Here is a 26,285-nt window from a genome sequence, read left to right as displayed (position 1 = left end):
GCCGACTTGACATTATGTAATGTCTGTATATACATTATAAGTTTGGCAAAAAGGTGTATGTGGTTAATTATTAATAGGATGTAGTTTATATAAATTGCAAGTATATGGGAAGCCACCTTTTAGTTAATTTTGAAGTATATTTTCTCCTGTATGTATGTGCTTTTCTTTATACTGCTGGTTTGTTTTGTCCATAGCCTCAATAACTCTTGTTGTTTTTGGTTTAAAATTACATTTGTTTTGCTTTCAGTTCCCTTGGAAAATTTAATAATGCAATCAATCAAAAATACAACATGCACAACTTTAAGTGAAAAAATAATGTTTCTCTGCAACAGAGGAGGTTTGTCTCGTCATATTTTTTTCTACTATACATATAGCATTGTGATATTTTTGGCAGAGGATCCAGTTAAGGTAAATGAGGAGGAAGATTGGATAAACACTTCAGCACCACCACATTCAGTGTTGAAGTTTCTACAAGATATTTTTTCTCTAAAAGAAACAGCCAGTTCATTTCTGTACACTAATGATTTACTTGTTCTCATTGACATAATAACCAGAAATATTGCAGACATTTCTGCTGGTTCCAAGGTTTGTTTTGCTTTTTGAAATGTTATATAATAACATCCTAACTTATGGCAAAGGTTTCTGTTCTCATTGGGGGCTCCTAATTTTTTTCCTCCATTATTTGTACTGTACCACATCCTCATTTTTTGTTTGACTGTATTTTTTAATTTTTTTGTCTTACGCTGGTTTGTTATAGGCGCTTGGTCAAGAAGGAATGCTTCAAATTTACACAGATGTTAGTTATTGTTCCATATTTGATCCTCTGCAAGTTTGACCCTGAATTCACCCACAGGCCCTCAAAGCGTAAAATTTTTGAAATGGCTGTACTGACTAAAGTACATGATCTAGGACAGGGGTGGGGAACCTTTTTGTTTAAAAAGGCCACCAAACGGTTTATCGACACTCGTTTGGGCCACATATACTACACGCCAAGGACAGTGGTATTTAAACTTTGACTTACAGAATGGTCGCTTTGCTATTCACTTGTGTAGTTGTAGGTTCTTACGGTCCAAGCTAAGAAAACACTGTGTTGGGTAACGAGTCCTATCAGTCTAGTCAAGTCATTAGCGGTTCGAGTCAAGGCAAGTCCCAAAAAGTTTTTGCAAGGAAAGGTTAAAGGTTTGGATAGTTATTCTATTTACATGGTTCTTCGCAACTTTTTTGCCTTAAAATGGACACCACTTCATTACAGCAAACAAAACCCATAAACGTCCCTTTCTTAGGGTAGGCTCAAATTTAATGAAACACATTAATTGACACTCATTAAACTGCGTGGACAAGAACGTCAATCTGTTCAAAGCAGTTCTCAAAAACTAAAAATATTTTTTTTACCACATGCGCTAGGTGAGCATATGTACAGTAATATAAGCGCTTAAAAGTGAATACTTGACCTTGACATGTACTGCATTCGATTACCTTAAACCAGGGGTGTGCAACCTGCGGCCCGCGGGTTAAATGCAACCCTTGAATAAAGGTTTTGCGGCCCGCAGAAACGCTTGGATTTCAAATGTACTGACAAACAAGTCCAATTATTAAATAATTTTTAGCAGATTAATGTGCCCGATGCTATTTTTCTGCGACCTGGCAATATGTGGCTAGCATCAAATGCAAATTTTACTGGTAGTTAAGCATATTTGGTAAGCAACAAAGTAAAATCACCTTGTGTTATGCACAGGTACGACCTGCGATCTAATTTTGGCAATTGTACTTGGCCCCACAGTAACAAAGGTTGCACAGCCCTGCCTTAAACCAACTAAGTACAACGGTTAATGTCAGCATAAGATAGTTTGTGCATGTAGCAGCAACTTCGTTATGTTAAAATTAAGCAAAAATAACTTCACATCACACAGTAAATTGCTGCTGTTGTTTGGTTGAAGCCAACTGAACAGCCTATCCGTTATAACAAATTTCCGTTTTGTTGGTGAAATAACGAGTCCGAGTCAAGTCTCTACTAAGACGAGTCCAAGTAGAGTCTTTTTTCACAACTGAGACACGATTTAAGGCAAGTCTTTTAAAAAGGTGACTCGAGTCTCCCCATCACTGCCACTACATTTCCCCTTCACTACAACATTCAGGTCTTATTTAACCTACAAACTCGCTTGTTTACAAATATCAATGATCTAAAAGCAGCTTGTGACATCACATACATGTTTAAGATATAAGATTATGCGCAAACAATTGTTCGTTTGCAACACAAGTAAGATTTTAAATCATTGGGTACTTGGTAGTCCTACAGAAATCGATTTGTGTACCACTATGGGACCATTGGCTCTTGTTTGATATCGAAGGCCATACTTAGTGCCCTAAAAGGCCGCATATAGCCTTTGGGCTGCAGGTTCCCCACCCCTGATCTAAAAGTTTCATGCTTTGTTGGTTGGTGCAATGTAAGGTATTTAAAGAATTTTGTACCGTAAAAAAGGATTTACCCATTTTCACCCCTAAACTCCAAAATATTCGTTTACGTCTAAGGCTGGTTTGTTAAACCCGTTTGGTCAAGAAAGAGTGCTTTGAATTTATTCAAATTTGCACAGATGTTAGTTATTAATCCAGATTTGATCCTTCTGAAGTTTGACCCCAAATGACCCATCGCTTCACCCACAGGCCCCCAAAACGAAATTTTTTTGAAACAGCTGTACTGACTAAAGTACATAATCTGAGAGTTTCATGCTTTGTTGGTTGGTGCAATGTAAGGTATTCTAAAGAATTTTGTAACTTTTTATTGGATTCACCAATAAGTTTTAGTTTTAGGCCAGAAATACAAGCCCTAATGTGCTAAAATGTTAAACAATTGTTTGCAGTAGGTTATTCGTTTAGTATTTAAAATTTTGCCTTAATCAGCCAAATAGTTACTTATACAGTCCATAATATGTGTACACTGTCAGTCAGATGGAAGTCTAAAATCTCACGGGAGTAATCTACTGGTTTACGATTAAGGCAGGTGAATGCACAGCGAGATGACTCAGCTTGACGTCCGGCAGGCGTTTTACGAGACAGTCGTTTCGGTGATTAGAAATCAGCTGTTTTTGCGCAGTTTTGCTATGTCGTTTTATTAAGTGATCACGCACATTTTTAGTTTTGGAAATTGTGTTCAAAAACTGACCTTGAACGACAATATCAAGGTCAAAGCATGAGATTAAATTGAAAGTATTTTTCCCTTTCGTATTTACTGATTTTTTTGTAATTATATGACAATAATGATGCAAAAAGAATATGGACAAAACTTTTAAAGGTGGGTTAATGCCTTTTGAAAGTTGTTTCTTAAGAATCTAAAAATAACCGGACTGTTTGTTTACCGTAAATCAGCACAACGTGCGTTTGGGGACCCATTCGTTTTTGCTTGCAAAAACAGTCATATGTGTAGATCAAATAATGTGAATATTAAATTGGTAAATAGGATATAGAATATATAAAATGGAAGTATATTAGAAAGCCACCTTTCTAGTTCATAAAGTATTTTATTTGCTATTTATTGGATTCACCCATTTTTACCCTTGAACTCTTATTTCACCAACGGCCGCAATTTACCTGCTTTTTTGTTTTGGAATAGTACTTTGTTTATATCATATATATACCATCTAATATCGCAAAAGCCCAGATTAATTTCAAACTTGGTGCACAGATTGAACTGCACAGCGTGGAAATCAGTCTTAAGTGTTTATGATGTCATAATCTATATTTTGATGCTTGTGGTACCTGTTTTGTTTGCATTGTTTGCACACAATAGGCGTACAAAAGTCTGGCGTGTATGTTTATTAGGCTGGTAATACTCTTTTTAGTATCACAAAAACTGTTTAGAACAGTATAAAATTCAAAATATTTAGCAAAAGAGTTTTATTTACGTCAGGGGTCTCCAACTCAAAGTTTGTCCCGGGCCAATTTTTGAACTGCATTGAAGCCGCGGGCCACATGCGGCCTTGGATGTCAAAATGCTTTAAAAGACCACTCTATTAACACTCTAGGCCGGCTTTTTCCAAACTAAAGTCTTGGGTTCTTTAATGGTTGAAGGCGCTTTTTTCGTTGACCTTCAAGAGGTTATGTCTTTAGAATCTTTTTTGCGTGTTCAAGGCTTTTTATTTCACCACAATTAACAAAGAAAGCAATTGTTTGCGCATAATTCATATCTTATAGTTTTGTCTGTGATGTCACAAAGCGCTCTTATATCATTGATATGCGTTACCAAGCAAATAATATTTAGGTGAAATGAATCCTAAACGCTGCAGTGGTAAAACTGAAAATTACTTTCAGCAGGTTAAAATTTAGTTTGGCTAAACGTTTAATTGGCTTTAGCATTGGATTTATCTTTGACCGCGAGTTCAATTTGTTTCTTATGAAAATCGTCCTAAGCACCTAAAAGAGTCTATGCGGCCTACTCAAATGTTAATAAAATGTTGATTGGTAAAAACATAAACGTTCCTCATCCATAAAATAAAATTATACAGTAAACAAGAACTAAACGGTTTTCTTTTTACACTTGATGACCAGCACACAAGTTCGCATTATTTCATCATAATTATGTAACACATAGGTTCATTCTTTTTAACGCATAGTGATATATTGGTGTGTCCAGTTCAAGTTTCATTACTTTTCCTTTCTTGAACACTCGACGGGTGAGTAAACAAAAAAAGTTGGTCATATTTAACGAATAATAACATTTTTCAAATTGTTAATAACGCGCCGCGGGCCACGGAAAATTGACTCGCGGGCCAGATCTGGCCCGCAGGCCGCGTGTTGGAGACCCCTGATTTACTTCATGGCCACCTGTACATATATTTTAATAAACATGTTCACGACCGCACAAACTTGACACCTCGGCGGCATGCGGTCGTACGGCCGCAGGTTGTGCACCCCTGCCTTAGTGTAACCTTCCAGCATTTTGATATTTGGCAAATAGAAATGGCATTTTTTGGGGACTATAGACCCTAAAGTTTGACGAAAATGAGTATTTGTATTATACTTCAAAAAGACCTTCGTCGAACCCTGGTTAAGAACCACTGTATTAGAGATTAAATTCGCAGAGGATGGGAAGTATTGTTTTACCGCTCTTTTCTACTACTTTTGTAAATATATGAAGACAATCTAATGATGTAAAATGAATATGGACAAAACTTTTTCAAGTTTGGTTTGATGCTTTTTCTAATTTGTAGTTCTTAACGTTTAGTTCTTAACCTCCAGTAGTTCTTAACCTTTTTATCATGACCGAACCCCTCCGATATTCCTTAGCCTTTTGTCGAACTCCAACAAGTTATATATCCTCGGTTTGTAACCCATTTTGTTCTGTGGGTCATAATCAGCTTTTGACCAAACATAATGGTAACAGGTACTGTTTGTCATATTGTTAAATTATGACATCATAATACGAGCATCTTGTTTCAGGATTGTTTTAATTCTGGCAAACTTTACAGAAACATAAAAAATGAAGTAATAAGTTTTCGCTTCTTTTTTGACTTAACAAAGATTTGTTGTTTTGCTGCCTACAAACAATGCACACAATGTTCTTTGTTAAGTCAAAAAAGAAAACAAAACCCTAGTTACAATCTTCCACTGTTTTTCTATTTAGCAAATGAAAATTGCTATTTATGAGTGACAAAAGATCCCTTAAGTTTGACAAAAACGAGTATTTGTATTGTACTTCAAAAGACCTTCGTTGAACCCTTGAATCAGGGTTGCCAAACCCCTGGGGATCAATCGAACCCAGGTTAAGAACCACTGGCATAAACACAGGTGTGAGGATCCATTCGGTTTGGCCTGCAAAAACAACCATGTGTGTAGGTCAAGTGGTGTGTATAGTAAGTCGGTAAATAGGATGTACAAAATATAAAATAGAAATTTTAAAAAGCCACCTTTCTAGTTTTTTTTAGTGTTTCTAAAACTGTTAGGATTTTCTAGGAAAAGTTTCAACTTAAGTGGCCTTGGACACTGATATCGAGGTCAAAGCTATTAGAGATTTCACAGAGCATTGGAAGTATTTATGGGTCCCCTTGCCTGGAGGGTACACATATTGATTTTCCTCAAATTTTTTTTTTTCTTTTTTTTTCTTCTTTTTTTTTCTTCCCAAAGTTTGTCCGACTCGTTTTTCCATCAAATGTTTGATGGATTTGACTGAAATTTACACAGCTGGTAGATATAGTTATGTAGATATGCATCCCACTTTGTTTTTGTTGATAACCCCAGTATTTACCCTGCTAACCCCCTAAAATGGGTTATTTTCTTCCCAAAGTTTGTCCGACTCGTTTTTCCATCAAATGTTTGATGGATTTGGATGAAATTTACACAGATGGTAGATATAGTCATGTAGATGTGCATCCCACTTTGTTTTTGTTGATAACCCCAGTATTTACCCCGCTAGCCCCCTAAAATGGGTATTTTCTTCCCAAAGTTTGTCCGACTCGTTTTTCTATCAAATGTTTGATGGATGTGGCTGAAACTTATACAGATGGTGAATAAAGTTATGTAGATGTGCATCCCACTTTGTTTGTCCAAATAACCCTAGTATTTACCCCGCTAGCCCCCTAAAATGGTTGAGTTTGTAAACAGTGTCAGAATTGGCTGAAATTTGGATAGCTTGTAGAGTATGCCATTTATAGTTGTCGATTGTTGTGTTCAACCCTGTTGCCCTAACATTTAACCCACAAGCCCCCAAAGTGTAAAACGTATTTGTATGTTACTGGACACCACAAACGAAAGATTTCTGTCGTTCAATAGTGTTACAAGGGCAAGCAGGTGTATGTTACTCGTTTGTGACTTTGTGGATTGCTTGGTGAACGTTTTTGTGCCATGGCAGTTAGGGGGTTGTTGCCCTATGACGTCAGAAACATTAACGGTTGTTGCTCAAAACACCTCTAGTGTTCGACATTTTAAACATTGGCGGATTTGGCTGAAATTTTGCAGTACTATTGATTGAGTCATTGAGGTTTCCTATTTTTTTAGTTTGTGTGTCGGACCCCATTAGTTACCCTGCTAGCCCCCTAAAATGGGTCAGTTTTTTAAACACTGTCGGGATTGGATAAATTTTGGGTAGTATGTGGACTATGCTATTTGTAGGTTTCGATTGATGTGTTTTACTTTGTAGCCCCAACATTTACTCAACTAGCCCCGTAAAATAAGTGAATTTTTAAAAAAATGTCAATAAAATTTGCAAGGTTTATTGAACATACTATTTTAAGTCCTCAAATGTTATAATTTGCCCTGTATCACCACAATTCAACCAACTAGTCCCTAAAATGGGTGACCCTTCTAACAATGTTCAAATTGAATAAAAATTGGACAGCTTGTAGAATTTGCTGTTCATAGGTGTCTATTTTTTGTTTTACACCATTACGCCACTATTTACTCCTTCTTTTCTTTGAAAAAGAATGTTAAATAGGACATACTTCAAACAATATATTATTATTTAAGCCCAGTGCCGATTACTCTGTTTTGCTTTACAACACCCCCCCACTTTTATTATCTCTTGAAATGCATATTTTGCAACTAACGTTATAAAAGATGATAGCTGATATGGGACCCAAAACAAAATAAGCATAGGAAATATATTAATGTTTTAAAATAGGTTATAGTGTATGTTTAACAACAAAATGTGCTAAGCCGACCTTCTAGTTAGGAAATAGAACATATAAAATGGAAATACTTCTCAGTTTTAATATGAGATTGTCCGAAGGTTTATTAATTGTTGTGAAATTACAGTTGAGTGTAAGTCAGGCCTGAATTAAGGTTGTTTCATTATGTGTCACTAATTATTTTTGTCCATATTCTTTTTTGGACAATACTGGTGTGTTCCAGCGTTGATTATCCCGTTGATTAAGTTTGACCTTAGGGGATCACTTACAACAGTGGTTCTCAAACTTTTCAAATTTTTTTCTCATAATGGTCTCTTCACATTGTTTGGAGCACTTGTGGCAATACCTAAAGTTAACAACAAATAGTTGAATTATTCCTTGCTAATAGTTGAATTATTCCTTCCACAATAACATACCAAGTGAATTTTGTTTTTTCACTAAGATTACCTCATGTGACAGTGATTTAAAGGAATTGATTAGGTCACATGCAAAAGTAAAGCAGTATAAAGGCAATAAAGGCACTTATTATTGTTAAAATTTTGCTTAAAATGTCGTAAGATCTGCTATTATATAATATGGTAAAAAACCTCAAGCACCCTGCGGTCCATCCTAAGTCGCTTGGTGGACCCCAGTTTGAGAACTTTTTACGTACAGGCCTTTAAAACATGAAATTTCCAAACTGGTTATACTAAATAAAGTACATGACCCAGCGAACCTTATTTGTTCAAAGGTTGATCAATCCTTTAGGTCGGAAGTACAAGCCCTAATATTCAGAAATTAAGTAACATTTAAAAAAGACAAATTGGTCGCCGCTCGATTTACATTCAGCGATAGACAATCATATTTAAGTTTGATGTCAACAGGTCAAATAGCATGACGTTTTTTTTTGTGTTTCAGCTTCGGACCGAGCACCTAGATCTACTTTTAAGCATCGTCAAAAATTCATCCTATTCTGAAACGAAACACCGATGTGCGGAAATAATGTCCATACTTAACCGCATTAAAGATGAGGACATAAATGAAACGGCATTTCGAACTGTCGCGGAATTTGACAAAAAAATTGTCCACAATATTTTACACGAACTTTCTCTCATAACAATGTGATTTTATGTATATTACTGACAAGCAAACTAATGTTGTCGCATTATTTATGTGAGGTGTTTATCTGAACGATGTTTGTTCACGTGTAATATTTCTAAATTTCGCTTTATACCATATTATATTATATTTATGCTTTAGAACACTATTTACGCATCTGTTCATAAGTCTGTTGATGAATATAACGGCCCAAATAGACTTAAATGCTCATGCTGTCATCAGTGATATGAGGCTACATAAGTTACACCCGTTTAATAATACTTGAGATAAATAGGTGCGAAACAAAAATTATTGTCACATTGTAAAATAAACAGACGCAGCCTGCATGGGAACGCGCATTAATGAGCACAAACAGAGAGAAACATCCCAGCTTTTTTCACCAACAAAGACCTTATAGTGTTCCGTTGTACTTAATTGTTACTTACTTGCCTTATTGGGTATATTGATGTGACGTTCTTTCATGTTGATGTGTTCTAAACTGTTGCGATTGGTCTATATACCAAACTTCGCACACAAGCAGGTGTTTTTTTTTCTTTTTTCCGTCTAACGCGGATTTGTTCCCACGTTTTGGTCAAGAAAGAATGGTTCAAACTTTTTCAAATTTACACACTATAGATATTGGTCTAAAGATGGTCGATGTGAATTTTGACCCCGTTTGATCCCTCGGTTCACCCCCCCCCCCAAAACGTGAAATTTTTAAAACGGCTATACTTGCTAAAGCAGATGATTCTGAAGTTTCATACTTTAAATGGTATATGTGATACATTGTTAAATATGATGTAGTATATATAAACTGGCAATATATAGGAAAACCACTATTCTAGTTGATGATTGCATAAGCCCTTGCGAAACGTTTAAACTATTGCGCTTTTACGTCTATATGTGTCGTTGCAATCATGATTAGACTTCTGTTTTGTGCTGTCTTGTGCAATTATATCATGCTAAGAAAGTCATGCATGCAATGTAAATTAGATATTGTCAAATTGTTTCACACCTTTCTATTTTTCGTTTATTTTGTGTTTTTTAGATAAAGAATGACCTCCAATGATAGGTTAGATACCGTACCAGATGTAATCATTGACAAAGGAACTTTTAAATATATCCAAATCAAAGTATCTTGCTGTGGCCTCGAAAAGATAATTATTCGTGGTCTTCAAGACGCGACATATCACGCGGATGTGTTTGATCAAACAGCTCCTCAAGTACAAGCTTTAGGTTTATCTACCGAAGCAATTGGTGGCGGAAGAATAAATCACGACGATAAATCGAAAACTGTGCATATATATGGGTATTCGATCGGCTATGGAAAAGCTGACCATAGCATAACTGCAAAAAAGATTCAAGAAAGTTATCCAGACCATCAAGTCACGTGGTCGGACGAGGGATATTAGTATCTTAACATTTTACAACACAAGAATGAAAGTTGTTTTGATGCGCTCGTCTGTCCTCCCTGTCGACCCATATCACGATGCATTGAATTCTATTTCTCATGTTGTTTCAATACCTGTTTTAACATTTTCGTTTATAAATGCTGAAAAATTGTATGAAAAGGTCGGTTATTCTGCTGGTGACAAGTGAATGCCAATGTTAAATAATAATGCAATGTTTATAGATCACGCAACCCGATAAATACAGTGGAATTATTATGACTAGTAAGAGAGCAGGGGAAGCTATTCAAGCTGTTCTTGGTGAATTCACTGTGCTTCCTGACAGATGGAGACACAAGCCGTGTTACGTGGTCGGAGAGTCTACTGCTGAAATTGGTATGCTAGTTTTATCGTTCCACATTTACATTTGTTTCATCGGACTTTCTTTAGCAGCCGTATTAAGTACCGAAAAGGAGCCAGGCAAAATTGTGTATGCAACTAAACAATTGCACCACTGTAGTTTTACTGCTGTGGCTGATCTTGTTGTTTTTCTAGCTTTTGTTTAATTCTAGTCTGCTAGATTAGTTTGTGGCACGCAATGACTCGTGATATACTTGTTGACTTACATCAGTCAAATACTTCGTTTGTAAAGTTTTGGAAATGTTGTTTCTTGGCGATTGCCACTGATTCCCAATCATTTTAAGTCTATGTCTGTTTTGAGCATTACATTTTGCGGACGTAATGGAAATTCACAATAGGCTACTGTAATAAAAACGATGGAGTTGAAAAAAGATTTTTAGGAGGTTGTCGCGGATTAACGAAAACTTTTGTGGAATAGGGGCTAAAAACACGGTTGGTTCCCTGAATAAAATTGCTAGAGCCTCATGTATTCTATTTTCTAAGATCTGCGCATAAGGAATAATTTTCACTTATGTGTGGAAATGTTTTCAGCCAAAAATATTGGATTCGAAACGAAGGGAAAAGAGAGTGGAAATGCCGAAAATCTAGCTCAGATTATTATTTCCAGTAAAGGTAAAAAATTGACAAACAAACAAGATACTAATTAATCATGTACTTATTGCTGCAGCTGACGTATTGGTTGACTGCCCACTTTTGTTCGTTTGTGGCCACAATCGAAGAGAAACACTGTCGAAGATTTTACTTGATAACGGTAGCACTAATTTATTTCGAACTTTTTCAACGTTATACTATACAATACGGATTATTTATAGGACAACTTTTTGAGATACTAGAGGCATACAATTCCATCGCGGATCCATTTATCGCTGAAAATATTGAAAAATATTGCACGAAATTTCTCTCTCCTGACTATATAGTATATTTTAGTCCAATGGGATACAAGTTTTCCTTTAATGTGTGGAAACAAATACTTGGCGATTTGATGTCAACGGTTAAGGTATGTAACCTTTAATTAAACATGACAAATATTTGGCGGGTCCCCTTGCAGAAGGCAACACATGTTGTGTTTACCAATACTGCTCCGAATTTTCCTTAAAATGTCGAGACAAAAAATACTGGCGAGTATTTGATAAAGACATTGAACAATTAGCTGTGTTGCATTTTAAATTGTATATTAGTCTCATCTTACGAGTAACAAAAGAAGGCAATTGTTTGCGCACAATTAACACTTGTAGTCATGTTTGTGGTTTCGGATCAATCCTTGGCGTTGTAATCCTACGAAACTAGGTAATATCAATTCTACATATTGTGACAGGAAAACTTTCGTGAGGAGTAGATTAATTTTTGAATGTTACAAAGTTAGCAAAGCGATTTAGCAAACCAAAAAATGTGATCGCGGGCCGGATGTAATGACCTCGAGGGCCGGATTCCGTCTGCGGTTCGTAGTTTGGTGACCCCTGTTGTAAAATATGCCATTTATAGGTGTCGATTTTTTCTTTGTTTATCGTGCTTATCTTGATGAAGACGACCTGTATAGGACGTCGAAGCGTCGGTATAAAAATGCGATTGCTAGAAGAGCTTATAAATTTGATATTATGCCTGGCCACAACAGCTCATATTTGAATTAAATTTAACAGTGTGCTATTTATAGGTGTCGATTGTTGTGTTTTACTCTGTTTTGCCACTATTTACCCCTTCTTTCCTTTAAAATAGGACAAACTTCAAAGTGTAAATTGAATCAGATTTGTATAGTTCGTACTTTTGATAGCATGATTATTTAAGCCCACACTATGTTTTATCTTACAGCACCAAACTTTATCATGGTTATCTCTTGAAATGCATAATTTTCGATTTTGCTGGGGGAGTAGGGGGACATGTGAGTTTTTGTCCGCAGAAACAACTAAGGCCATAATAGACGGTGGAAGATATGGAGGCCATTATAATTCAAGTGTAGGGCACATATTAACATTTCAAATAGGTAATAGTGTTTATGCAATGGCTAAATGTGCAAAACACTGTTTTTGCAGCACCAAAATCGAGAATTTTAGCGAAATTTCATACAAATGGAAGCATTTTTTACAGACAGTGGCAATTGGTAAAACAACTGCAGATTCTTTGAAACACGAGGACATACCAATAATTGTTGCATGCAAACCATCGGCTCCCTATGTCCGCCAGGCAATCGAGGAGGATGTCAAGACTACATTATAACTTTTTGGTGCCGCGCCGATTACCAATAAGACTTTTGTGCAGTAGCTGAGTATTTGCCCTAATTATTCGGCTATTCGAAACTTTATTCTATGACTATTTTGTTACCCTGTCTCAGGGGTCGGCAACACCTGGCACGCGTGTCAAAGTTGGCACTGAAGATCTTGCAGACACAAATCTGTCAGCATTCTGTTTACAATCGATATCAGCTGGCACAAATCACTATTGGTCAGAAAAATGTTGGCAGGCGAAGTCATCACCATATGGAAATAACAAGCAAATTGGCACGCGTCGATTAAAAGCTTGTCGACCCCTGCCGTATCGTGATGTAAAAGTGGCGTAAACTTAAAATTCGTGTTTATTGTGCATTGGAACTAAATACAAATCGTACAACGCGACCTAACGAAAACGATTTTTCAAAAGGCAAACAACTTTTCAAACGAAAAATATAATGTAGGCCATGTGTTCAGCCACCTTAAATGAGCTATATTTTTGCAAGCATTGGTGTAAAACAATGGCAAGTAAGGTTAATTTAATATCAAAACACTGAGGTAGTGGAAAACTTGAATCAGCTTGCAAGCGTGTTTTGCGATTAGCTGTTGTCTCAACGATATATACAGCAAAGCCAGCCGTTCACAGATTAAGCGCTGATGAGTTTTTCTTGACGTCTTACTGTCAGTAAGGCTATATAAGTCACGAAATATTGCAACCTGTGAAGAGCAACACACCGCTCAAGTAAAAAACAGCCACAATGGGTTTTCAGTCATCGGTTATGCCAGCCCGGGCGATGGGCACGAACAAATGGGGGGGAGAGACTTGCAATACTTAATCCAAAAGACTGTTATCCAGATGGTAAGGTCATTACTAGTTCCGTCGGTTCGACATCGCACAAATCATTCCAGTAGTCGGAAATTTTTTGTTTTGGGCCAACCGCATTGTGTTTGAACTCAACTCCGATGTTCAAATATTTTTCCGTTGGCCCAGCCATTTTCCAGAAATAGATTCCTTTGAAGAAATAGTAGGACCTTTTTTTGTAGGAGTAGTATGTGCTGTCGATGTGACCTGGTAAAGGCGAAGCTCCTCCCCATCCAGGAAAAACATCAGAAATTATTAAGATGTCTTCGAGGGCCTTACTGCTCCACCGAAATCTGTAAACCTAAACGTACTTCGTTTGATTAACCCCAAACCTGGACAGATGGATGTTCTCACCAACGTTTTTCTTAATTAAGAACACACTGTTTAGCCAAGCACAGACTAGCCTACTTACTTTAATAATACCTGCTAACTAGACTACAAACGGACAAAAGTTGAGTTGACTCAGATTTTACATTAGAGATTTTGTTTATTTTAATACAATGAAATGTCACCCCGTAACTGTCTTATGAGACATACCTAGTGGTGTTTTAATTTTACTCTCCTGCTTGCATTTTAAAGCCACAAATAGGTAGAAACATTTTTCAGATGCGACAGTAACCAGCTTAAGTTAAGCCTTAACCCTATTTGCACAAGATTAAAAAAAGACTCGTTAAATACGGTGTGTATAATTGGGTAGGATACATACATAATTGCCTTTAAAAAAGTAGAGAAGTCCTTCGTCCCATTTGTAAAACACTGTGTCAATTGGGTGGGGAATTCCTGGAAAGTCATCGGCGATTCTCCGTGGATATCGCTGTCCGAACTTGTTGAAAATTTTAGCGCGGTCGTTTTTGTTGTCGTATTCAATGTATGTGTCACCTGCAAAACCATTTCAATGCACGTAGCTATTGTTAACAAATATGCTTCCTCTTTTGAATAAAAAGATGTATTTCCGATTTATTCGCATCTTATTTAATGTTTATCGACATATAGGCCCACATCATTTCTTTGATATTTACAACCGATCTGCACAACGTGCCTCGTTTCAATTGGGTTCCTACGTAGGCTAAACCCGCTGGCATTAAACACACTATAATTTTTTCTACAAGCAGAAACGTGTAGGTAGGAGGTCTCTACACAAACGTAGGCAATTTGACAACAGTATTAATAGGGTGTGATCTTTTTTATGTTCAGAAAGACATATCGGTGAAAAGCAAGAAATACTGTTTTTAATTCAGCCCAAGCATTGTCCACGTTATTTTTGCCTTCATCATCAGCAAGTTTAAGTCCAATTTTATCCAAATGTGAATGAAGCTTCTAAGCATCGATAAATACTCAACATTTGGCACAGATTCGACAATTTATCCCTAATTGTTTTTTTTTTAATACGTATGTTGACATGCCATAACCAACCGCCGTGCTATAGCCCAGCCAAGCAGGTATAGTAGGTCTAACCTCTTGATGGCCTTGTTGCCTGCCCCGGGAAAATACACACATAAACGAAGCCCTCGTTTACAACGTCACAGCGTTGCGCAGCGAATTCTTGGAGGGTTGGTGAATGTTTTAGCGCAATTGTGCTGCTACTATTTTAACACCCGGCGAAATAAACTCAACTCAAGTATCGTTTAATGAATTTATTTAGTTCAAAAGCAATCAATAAGTAACCTTATAACGAAATCTCCTTGTCTTATACTATTCTCAAGACTAACTGCACTGCACTAAAATACTGTGGGCTAAATCAGTGGTTCTCAACCTTAAGTTTGCGGACCGGCAAACTTTCAAAACAAATTTTGCGGACCGGTGGACTTTCAAAATCAACCCAAAATGTAATTACGACAAAAATATGCAATTCAAAAGAAGTATGAAAAATTGAATTTAATGAGAAGTTTGCTGCTGTCTGTTTGATATCATACGTGTTAAACGCGGTTCTTGTGAAGTTTCTGCAAGGCGAAGTAGAGCGTTGACTTAAAACACACATATTTTACGAATGACAGAAAGTGAGAAATTCTAAATAAGTTTCAAATTGGATGTTCTATTTCTTTTAACAATGGACAAGCCTTCCAATTTTGAATTTTTCAATTGAGATATAAAATTGCAAGATATTTGGCGCACCGGCAGGAAAGTTGACGCGGACGGACGGTTGAGAACCACTGGGCTAAATAACCTTGCAGCAAAGTCGCAGGACTTAAACACCGAAAAATATCATACAGAATGACTACTGCTTTTTAGCAGTATTTTCAGATAATTTTATTTCCTTATCTTGGAAAAATGTGCGCACATTTACGCTTGCACATATTCGAGCATTTTGTGCAAAAACGCTCACATTTTCCCGCATTGACTGGAGAGTGCAGTACATGGTACAACATGCATCTCATATGCATGTAGCTCGTAAGTTTACCATATTCTATTTGTGTCAACTTAATTTATTTTGTTGTTGATAAATCGTTGGTAATGGTTCTTTGGCATGGAAAGTGAATTAACGTTATAGTTTTCACTGAGTTTTTTTGTCATAAAATAATATTGGATTTACATTTTTCTTATTTTACTTACTCATGTTAGGGCCACAGATTCAGTGTATTACAAGCAGGGAGTCAAACCGGAACTGAACCCGAACTCGCGAACCGGTTTGAGCGGTATATTTCATTGAACCCGAACCGCAAATTACGATTTCCTAAAAACCCGAACCGGAGTCGAACAATATATATTTTGTTTTGCGTTGGCCCCAAACCGGAACCGAACTATAGTAAAAAAATGCAGCCTGTATTTTATGATTTCTCAAAACAGCGCACTGAAGAAGATACGCGAGCTATAGGGCGTTTTAAAAACGGACCCGAACTCAAAAAAACAAAACAAAGTGAACCCGAACCCATATGACATGCGGTTCGACTTATTACAAGGGTGAATAATTTTTTAACTGGGATGTAAAGCATTTTATCAAGAAATGCAACAAACTACTAGTAGACTTAAAACATCGCAACCCCCTATTCCCTCCCAACTGAGTATATTGGCTGAACGGTGTTGCCTGGAGGTGGAAGGTAGACTGCCCTGGTATTGGGCGATCCGTGTATTGGACAATATTTGACATTACCACCTTCCCGGTTTGACAATTTTACTATCATTGTCAATAAAAATACGCCTATCTCATGGTCTACTATACTCTACAGCAGTGGTTCTTAACCTTTTTATAACAGCCGAACCCCTACGATATTCTTCAGCTTTTGGTCGAACCCCAAAGTTACATCCTAGGTTTTTAACCCATTTTGTTTGTTGGGTCATAATTAGGTTTTGTTCAAACGTGGTGGCAACAGTTACTGTTTGTCATTTTGTTCAATTCTGACATAACAGTACAAGCAACTTGTTTCATGATTGCTTTAATTCCGGCAATTTGTAGTTTTTACCAAAATGAAGCATTGTATTTTTAGCATCTGTACACAAACGTGAAAAAGATGAAGTAATAAATTTTTGCTGCCAACAAAATGGGGTCGAATAAAAGTCTGACTGGCCTGACTTTAGCGACAGTGTTTCGCAGAATATTTGTGTGCTGACTCCCGCGATTGTTGCGACCGAGCAAGGCCTGACTGCGTAAAGCAGGGGTGGCCAACCGGTCAATGCCTAAGAGCCACATTTGTTATTGTGTTACCACAAAGAGCCACATTATACACATAGGCCAACATGAGCGACCTGTATTAGCCAGATTTATTCTAAATGTCGCACACAAACATAATAATGACACAATTTGACTTGTACAGACCACGGGCCAGTTATTTTTAACAATGGATGATTTGCACTGTCTTACACACAAACTCTCATTTTAACGAATCCCACAAACAAAAACATACAAATTAAAATATCCTTTTTTTCTGTTACTATCAGTAACGGGCTGTGAGATTCATGTCTGGTGAGGTACTGAAATCTTTTTTTTCTCTGCCTTTTTGAAGGCTAACTTGACAAAAATTGTTTACTTAAAAGATTTTCCCTGCTTTGAACTTTGCGGTACTTTCATCTAACGCGCACGCCCCAAAGTAGGCGTCGAGTTTTACAAAAATGCAAGGTGGTGAAACTAAATTCATTGCGACGTCACTAATGCATTCAACAACAACAATCGCTCAACTCAAACCCACGACCAACAGACAGACTGCCCATAAAATAACGTTGGTGATAACCCGAAAAACAACGGATTGAAACATTATTAATTTTGGAACACGTTGTTGTAAATATTGCTGTTGCTTTGTGTCTTATTTGCATTGTACGAAACAATGAGTAATCATTCATTGTTCAACAATTGAATATGTGCCATCATAATCAAGACATTTGCCTTAATAAGGTTGCAGTTTTAAGGCAAGGTTTGTGGCCAGACCGATAGTAAGTTTGTTTAAAAGCAAAACGTCATAGCCACAAACTAACCAAAAAATCCGCAGTGGCCCCAAACTTCCTAAACAACGTAAGAGCCGCATAAAACCAGGCAAAGGGCCGCATGCGGCTCGCGGGCCGCGATTTTGACACCCCTGACCAACGGTACAAACACTCAACAACAATTGTATTATTTTGTCAGATATTTGTGAGGCCGTGAACATGTTCATTAAAATATATGTGCTGGCGGCCGTGACGCAATTAAAACTCAGTTGCCAACAATTTTGATTTTTAAACTTCTCTAAACAGATTTTGTGACCCTGAAAAGAGTATTAACAGCCTAGCAGTCATATGCGTCAGACTTTTTGAACGCCTATTGTGTGCAAACAATGCGAGAAACAGGTACCATAAACGTCACAATATACGTAATAAACATAGACGTAATAAACAAGTAAAACTGATCTTCACAGTTCAACAAGTAAAACTGAACCAGCAGGTAATTGACGGCTGTTGGGGAAATAAGGATCTGCGATGCGGCCGTAGTAGCGAAAAGGTTGTTTAAGTGTATAAAACTAAACTGCAATGTGGCCCCCGAACCACGAGTTTGACACCCCTGCCTTCGGTGATATTTTTGTTACAAATCGTGTGCCGACATTTTTATCGCACATATGTTGCCGAGTGCCAATTTAAAAAAATGTGCAGATTATGTAGAGATTGGTAAATTTAGTTTTAAGTGATTTGTTTAGCACGATGTGATTAATTTGTCCATGTTCTTTGCTTCGACTTTTATGACGCCGTATCGTAAAAAGCTGATACATCAGTCGCCGAACTTTTAAGCAAAATCTCAATGTTTCTAAAGCAGTGGTTCTCAACTGGTCCATGATGACTTTTTGGGTGGTCCACAGGACGTTAATTATGATTTGTGTTAAATCGGAAGTAGGCTAGTTGGATATAATTTATAGAATGTTCAGTACGAAAAAAGCTTACCCAAGTTACTCGTCATTTGTTGTTATCTGTTATCTCTCCTTAAAATAAAATTATGTAATACATTTCAAGCCAACATGCTTGTTGTGGATGCTTTTTTGTCATTACTTAACAATGGACTGGTCCACGATATTTATTTGGTTGGACTGGTGGTCCATGACCTGAAACGAGTTGAGAACCACTGTTCTGAAGTGTAGACCAGTGGTGGCCAACCTATGGCGCATGCGCCAAACGTGGCGCATTGCATGATTAGAAAGGGTGCATTGCCTTCTTTTGATAATCATGAAAATCAAATTAATAAACTAATAAATAAATAAAGTAAGCCAGCTCTATTAATTATATATATATATTCATGCACAACATTCTTATTACTATCCTTCTCATGCAAAAGTTGTTTCTTTCTCTTTCTCTCTATATACAAGAAGTAGTCATGGAAGGTTGGGTTATGAGACATTTATGGCGCATCCAACACAGCATGTTAAAAAGTTGGCCAATGGTATGTAGAAGGTTGGCCACCCCTGGTGTAGACTGTAGACGGTAATTAATCGACAAACTAGGCTACGTTAAATGTTTGGTAGCAAGACTTGGATAGAATCAAGCAGGCTGTTCTAATAAGCAGTTGTCCAACAAGAACTTTCACAGATATAATGACAACTAAATTGAATATTCACCAACCCTGTCAGATAAAGTGTAAGTAATGTGAAATTCTAACTTACCGAACACAAAACACTTGCGACAGCATATTGTCCGAAAAATACCAGTGCCTGTCCCCGGTACCGGGGCAACTCCAGATAATTGAGAGTTGTTTCGTTTGAGCTAAGCTTATTAATTAACCCCTACATGTGTTTTGTTTGGACGGATTAAACAACCTTTTTTCGGCAAAAGATTGAGAGCGCAGACTAGAATTTGTAGGTAGTTTTAAAAATATTTCAAAAAAACATCCCAACCATCCTCGATCTCCCCCGGGCTATATCGTGTCTAGATTTAAAAAGTTTAAAGCTAAGGTGTAAAACAAACCGGCGTGGGACAGAAAAATACAGAAGAACAAAACAACACAATATATAACTATGAATTATGCAGCCTGCAATGAATGCATGAAGTATGCCTTACATTTTGTTTAAGTTTCACTTAAGGAAAATTACAGATTAAATGTTGTACCCAAAACGACTATTCAAATAAAAGTAAAAAAAAATATTACCTTTAAAGAAAAAAGTTGGGCCATGAGGTGTGCCCCACTCCCTAACGTGAACCACTCCGTCAAGCTTCTGCTGGGATGCCGATGGTTCCATGACACCAGGCCAATATTGACTTATTAGTTTTGGGTCGCCATATCTAGGATGGTTTGATCTATAGACAAAATTTTTGATCAGAAATGCGTTCAAGCGTCTGTTTAAGACAAAACTTGTTACCAGTTTGATGAAACTCACCTGTTATCATAAAGCCAGTACCACGACTTTCGGAAAAAGTAGGTGTTAAACTTCCATCGTAGGACGCCATCTTGTGTGCGAACCTGTCGTACCCAATCAAATACAGCATCAAACGAAATCTCACAAGCCCCTGAAACGAACATAATGTCAAATAACGATACAGGTTTATTACCATTTCCAGCAGACAGCTGTTCCCCCTTTTAATGTCACGTAGGGCTTCAAAGTAACTTTGCATGGAACAATTTATTCGACTGGTTGACCTGGACGACATATAAACGGTGGGTGTGGTTGATCAAATTGCTATAATTTTGGTGCGACGTAAGTTTCTGTGCAGCGATTGTCGATAGTTGTCAACAGGTGGATACGGGTGTTTTCCTTCTATGTAGAATATTGCTTGCGCTCTCAAATACAGGAAACATGCTATATGGTTTGTTCGCACGCAAGCGGACCAAATTACATTCATGCGGTATATCATTCGACTGTACTTTTGAGCGCATGGTTTTGTAACGATGGTTTGTGCAAGCCCGTACATGGCTTAGCCTACTTTTGGGTAATGTATCTCAAGTTTCCCTTTATTACCGTAAATATGTTTGATGCTTTGCCGGTCTGACGGGCCAAGCTCCACTGCGTCTTTGCTCTTGAACGGCTTGTAATAAGGGTTCATCACAGAAACTCGATTTTCGCTGTGTGGAAGGCCCAGTGTATGGCCGATTTCGTGAATTGCAACCTGAAATTGCGGTATTGCGTTGATCACATTTTGCGTATTGTTTACTACTTATTTGGCGAACCTTAAGCAAACTTATGGGATACTGTGCTGACCGTCGAATACCGTGTTGTGTTCCCGGTTCCCAACTAACAGGTACAAACGGCTGGACGTCATTGAAATGAACTTCGGCTTTCGGAAGTGGCCAAGCATGTGCATATTCTTGCATGAAGGGTCCTTTTCTAAACTCAACAGGACACCGATTGTGCCTTTCTGATAAAAAAATGTATGAAAAGTGATTTGTTATTTACTCAGTTAGCACAAAGTTAATAGTGAAACTTTGTTGCAAATTTATTGTCTTTTAGTCTCTGGTCATTGCGCCCGAGGCAATTAGATCCCTGTGCCAATGAAGAAACGTCTTGACATACGCTGGTTAACAGCATAAAAATGATATCGGTCAATGTCACTATATTTTTGTTGTTAAGTTTATCAGCCTATTACTTGAGTATTTCTTTCCGCCTGATCGGCACTGGGAAGTGGTAATTGTCACAGTAAATTGGCAATGATTGACAACGGAAACACACAGATCTTCCGTTGCTAATAATAGAGGAGAACTAAACGCGACATCCCCATAGCAGGTCATTTGTGATGTGTGAGCACCGACGCTTCACAAAATAGATATAGCAAGCCGCGGGCGAATTCCACTATCAGAGAAACTACGTAAACTTGGGCACAGGGAAAACTATATAAACCAACTAAGATAACAGTAGCATTTTGAAAATGTTTAATTAGGTATCGAATCTTACTTGAGCCAAATCCGATTAATATGTCTACGTCAATGATTGGTGACGTATTGTCTTCCAAAAAGTTTCTCGGTAAAATTTCACTCCACATGCGAAATCCAAGTTTAACTGTAAACCATACTTCATTAGCACTCATGGACGGGTTCATAGTTGGCCATTCCTTTACCTACAAATTTTAAGTTGTTTTTGTTTTAGGTCAAGTTCTTGTTTACCGGTTAATAATTCAAAAACTTACTAATCTCCAAGTTATGGTTTTTTTGGTAAAGGCCATACCCCAGCCATTTCTTTGAAAAATCGTATACAACAAAGAACGTTTTTTTCGCTTTCGCTTGTTATCCCTTGCGTTCATTATTATGCGTGATGGAAGGCCGGGTTGGCGGTAAACAGTACGTTGTTTTGTCACCGACGTTTGCTTTTGGGCATCCTTTTCCGTTCGAAGGGCTTCCAAAATTGACTCGAGGCTTTCAGCCCTAATAAAAATGTCACAAAAGTTTATACACGAAGCGTAAATCGTGCCTAATTGTTGTAAACAAGGTACGAAATAACATCGAATTTTGCCCACACCAAAGTTTTTTTTATTTTATGACATTAATTCACAACAAGTGCATCGTATTTCAGGTTTAAATTGTCAAATGCATACACGTGCGAGACATGTAATCGTGTCTGCCAAACCCACCTGTAGAATGCGCATTAACGCACATCAAAACATCTCTAGAAAATTATCATCAATGATTCAGTATTCTTGTATAGTTACGAATCATATCCTACATTGATTAAATAAATTTGAAGTATTTAACTGACCTTGTTGAATGTGATAAAACTGCCTCTGAGATTACATCTTCGGTGACAAAGTTAGCCAGTACAGATTCAGCTTTCGCATTTTCAGTTGCTTCCTGAATATTCGACATGAGAGGCATTCCATATTCGTCATAATACTCTTCATACGTGAAATCAATCTGATCATCGGCTATAGACCTTCGCTTTCTCGAGTCACTTGAGTTTAAATTATCGCTTGTAATTGCCACGCCTTCATCTCCTGAAGAAAATCCACTTACTATGTCATCGTTTAGAGAACTCGTTTTGTTGATGGCATTTTTAGACATGTTTGTTGGTGATAAAGCGGTCTGATCAGGAACACCACATCTGCACAACGATTGAGTTATTTGTAGCTGTGTGAAAATTTTAGTAGCTTGCAGGATTGAACGTTACCTTGGCTGGGTCATGACAAAAATCGTAGGTTCATCTAAGCGACCAGTTACAATTAGACCATTCGATTGTTGAAAATTTTTTAACGCCTCTTCAAACTTCTGTTCAGATAGAACTGCAAAACGTTCTTTCACCAGAAACTCAATTCTTGTATCATTGTCGGCATTTTGTGTTCTTTCATGAGGTTGGTTTAAGGCCCCTAACGACTCCTCCTCTAGTATAGATTCATTAAACCTGGGCGAGACAGCTGTCCAATCCGGCGGCTCTACCCATCCAAATTTGTCAAGATATTCCTTTCATGTAATATATCAATGAGACGACAATCAATTATACAATTTCTTTTATCTTACCTTTGCGGACGCTGTTGGATTTGATCTGTTGTCGTTAAACAATGCACTGAGGTCGGACTGAAACTGACGTTGAACTGGTGGCCCATATCGTCTGCTAAACTGAGGTTCCCCTTGAGTAACCAGTGCGCACAGTACAACGCAAAGGGTAATTAATACTTTTCGGCTTAATCTCGGTATAAAAAGCTTGTTTGGCGATGAATCACTTTCCATGACGTTGCAAAAGTGTGTTAGTTGAAAAAAATTATAAAACGTCCAGCTACTGCCAACTCCCCGCCTGATCCTCAAAGGAGATTCAAGTTTGGAGAAAGTTTTCGCAAAGTTTGTCTTTCCATGTTCTTGTGTTATACACATATTATCACAGTTATTCATTGCAACACAAATAGTTTTTAAAACAAAACTTGTAACTTGATGCTCTGATAAACTTCCACCTTGAGTTTCTTTTGTCGTAAACTAACCCGCATTCACTAACTTTAGTATGGACGTTTGATAAAACCAAGAAATCTGAAAGAAAGGTTTTGCATAAATCATTTGGATTACAAAACCTTAAACAAACAAAAACGTAATCATGCGCATTGATTTTAAAATGACAACTATGTGGTCAAGGTTCGGCAAAGTTACTATTACAGCTAATGCTCAAAACAACAGACTTTTTTAGCACTTTCACAAGTGTTGTGTTTTTCCTACGGACCCAAACTACAAATTATATTAACTCCAGTTTAGTTCTGGAATTATCAGGTTTGTCATGCGAACAAAATACCAACGATGCAAAATCAATCTTTTACACACCAACTGCATTTTGTCAATGTTTGGTGAAGTAGTTACCATTGATTAATTTGTTTTCGCCGACTGTTAAGTCATCTACACACAAAAATTGGCAGGCAAATAAATCCGTTATTCATAATCTGTTGATTTACTTAAGTCATGTACTAACGTCGCATGACTTGCTGTGCAGCTGGCGGTAATAAGTTCCAAAATCGATTGCGAATCCAATATTAATTATGTCGTCTATTCGCTGTCAGGTTAATTTCCGGTAAGATTTACGTCAATCGTTTTCGTTTGTCATGTTACAGCCAAAACGTCGTGATATGCCAAAACTACAAAAATCGGTAAACTAGTCTGTACTCAACGAATTTCAACCACTTTTATTTTAGTTGTATACACTTTTTCAAAACAGTCGCGCTTATGCTATCTTCTCTACTGCATACCGCCTGGTATCTCAATCCCAACGAAATATCATGTACTACTTTGTGATTTCGCCCCAAGCAGTAAGTTATTTATTATTGGTTTTGTCCCGCTACATTTTTTCTAGCTCATTATTACGGGGAGTTAAGCGATCCATTGTTGCACTATTTTTACGGGCAGTATGTAAAAGGCACGTTGGCATTATTCGATCAAACATGTGCTTGTAGAAATCAGTATACTTTGCATGCGCTATTTCGTAACTTAATCATAACTATACACGCCCCAAAAGTGTGGTCAATAACGCCTGATTAATTTAGGTATAGGCCTATACCCAATACCTACAGTAGGCTACGTGGTATGAGCCTCAGCAACCAAACAAATATTCGGAATAAGGTCTTTATCAACAACTTACGATTTTAGTTTAGTCCTCAAGAGTCAAGACTGGTTTGCTGTTATTTGTCGTCAGACAAAGTGGCGTCTTCCGTCATTAAGTTGTCTCTTTATACAGTTGGGTAGCTATTATTAACAATAGCTTTTGTCCTGGTCACTTCAATTCTATTTAGTACCTTTTCTTCTGTAGAGTAACCACTACAACGTCGTTCAGGTACATACGCAATCCTTACTCCAACACACTGATAGCTAGTTTTGCATGGTGGCCAGCATCGTTCGCCAAAGTCTGCTCCAAGAAATGTCTGTCTGAATCTCACAGTGGGAGCTTTTATAAGGTCACACTTAACGTTGAGTCACGTCCCGTGTGGCGGATTTGCGACGAACTTCACAAAATTACAAAAACCTGTTCCTCACGTGACAACAGCATGCCATTACTACAAAAACCCACATTCCCTTCCTTACTGCAGAAGCCCATGTCTTGGTAATTAAACTTTTCTTGCTTGTCTTTATTTGCTGCACTGCAGTAGCTAAATATATCTATCACAGCAATCTTGCTTAGAGTTATGCTCACATCAACCCTTTGCTGCTGCAAGATAAAGTCGTCGTACATATAAAAAAGCAAAATTCTGACGGATTGCGATTCCTTAACCACGCACTTCTTATTATCAGACCGAAACGTACTTTTTTCAACCACATTGGGCTACTCTTTGCTATACTTTGAAACAATTAGTGTATAGGCTATGCAAGTTACGATTTACTAAAACCTGTACTTTGCGGATTTAACGCTAAGTGTGCGCGTTAACACTCAACGCTTACGTTTGAATGTAGGCTACACTGAAAAAAATACCCACTTTATATTATGTAAAGCCACATAAGGTGTTGGCTAGCATTCATGCGTTTTACATACAAGCATGTGGAGTTTTGGATGCGTGTATGTAATTTCGTCATGCTGGTAATTGACGTGACGTGCGCGTCGTTATCGTATGAAGTAACACCACCTTTAAATGCAATTTAAATGTGCTTTAATTACAATTCGATGTATACTTTGTTTAATGACAGTAACTTGTTATACACCTGAAAGCTATGACCAACACTGTCCGTTGTTGCATTTTTTTTCACAAAAAATGACCTCATTAATTAGAAAATTTAAGTATGATTAAGTTTAGGCTACAATACATAAGTAGGCTATGACCAACACTGTCCGTGTTTGCATTAAGGTTTACAATACATAAAAATAAATTAAAACTATTTTTTTTGCAGAATCGGTGCACAAGTTACCGAAGCACTGTCTGAAATTTCAAGCGACGTTAAATTAGACTACAGCAG

At 37.4% G+C, this 26,285-nt stretch overlaps 4 protein-coding genes across 7 annotated transcripts in view; 3 read left to right on the top strand and 1 right to left on the bottom strand.

Annotated features, from left to right (window-relative positions):
* LOC145222259 (NCK-interacting protein with SH3 domain-like) overlaps window positions 1–9,475 on the top strand; it is a 47,290-nt gene extending 37,815 nt beyond the window's left edge. For both annotated transcript variants that reach the window (XM_080088345.1, XM_080088344.1), the window contains 3 exons: window positions 248–337; window positions 395–585; window positions 8,514–9,475. In XM_080088345.1, the coding sequence (XP_079944471.1) occupies window positions 248–337; window positions 395–585; window positions 8,514–8,720 (488 nt within the window). In that variant the 3' untranslated portion in view covers window positions 8,721–9,475. The remainder of the gene's footprint in view (window positions 1–247; window positions 338–394; window positions 586–8,513) is intronic.
* A 273-nt stretch (window positions 9,476–9,748) lies between these two features.
* Window positions 9,749–10,105, top strand: LOC145222262 (14 kDa phosphohistidine phosphatase-like). The gene has a single exon (XM_080088348.1). The coding sequence runs from the start codon at window positions 9,749–9,751 to the stop codon at window positions 10,103–10,105; it is 357 nt and encodes a 118-aa protein (XP_079944474.1).
* A 25-nt stretch (window positions 10,106–10,130) lies between these two features.
* LOC145222260 (uroporphyrinogen-III synthase-like) lies at window positions 10,131–13,107 on the top strand. Of its 2 annotated transcripts, none has more exons than XM_080088347.1 (6): window positions 10,131–10,265; window positions 10,327–10,477; window positions 11,033–11,113; window positions 11,169–11,252; window positions 11,314–11,498; window positions 12,584–13,107. In XM_080088347.1, exons 1-6 carry the CDS (start codon window positions 10,131–10,133, stop codon window positions 12,710–12,712), a joined length of 765 nt encoding a protein of 254 aa, XP_079944473.1. In that variant the 3' UTR covers window positions 12,713–13,107. The 2 variants fall into 2 exon arrangements, with proteins under 2 accessions (XP_079944473.1, XP_079944472.1); XM_080088346.1 differs by having other exon boundaries at window positions 12,572–13,107.
* LOC145222258 (matrix metalloproteinase-21-like) lies at window positions 13,050–25,650 on the bottom strand. Of its 2 annotated transcripts, none has more exons than XM_080088342.1 (12): window positions 24,982–25,650; window positions 23,388–23,888; window positions 23,041–23,330; window positions 22,633–22,974; window positions 22,067–22,301; window positions 21,835–21,997; window positions 21,114–21,301; window positions 20,905–21,052; window positions 20,326–20,455; window positions 20,097–20,245; window positions 14,271–14,443; window positions 13,050–13,865 (listed from the first exon to the last, which is right to left on the bottom strand). In XM_080088342.1, the coding sequence occupies exons 2-12, from the start codon at window positions 23,754–23,756 to the stop codon at window positions 13,551–13,553; spliced, it is 2,502 nt and encodes an 833-aa protein (XP_079944468.1). In that variant the 5' UTR covers window positions 23,757–23,888; window positions 24,982–25,650; the 3' UTR covers window positions 13,050–13,550. The 2 variants fall into 2 exon arrangements, with proteins under 2 accessions (XP_079944468.1, XP_079944469.1); XM_080088343.1 differs by lacking the exon at window positions 24,982–25,650 and adding an exon at window positions 24,319–24,509.
* Window positions 25,651–26,285: the final 635 nt, after the last annotated feature.

Source organism: Phallusia mammillata, chromosome 4 (assembly GCF_965637545.1).
Source record: "Phallusia mammillata chromosome 4, kaPhaMamm4.hap1.1, whole genome shotgun sequence".
NCBI lineage: Eukaryota > Metazoa > Chordata > Ascidiacea > Phlebobranchia > Ascidiidae > Phallusia > Phallusia mammillata.
The sequence above is the reverse complement of the archived record's forward strand: the minus strand, read 5'-3'. Positions and strand labels throughout refer to the sequence as shown.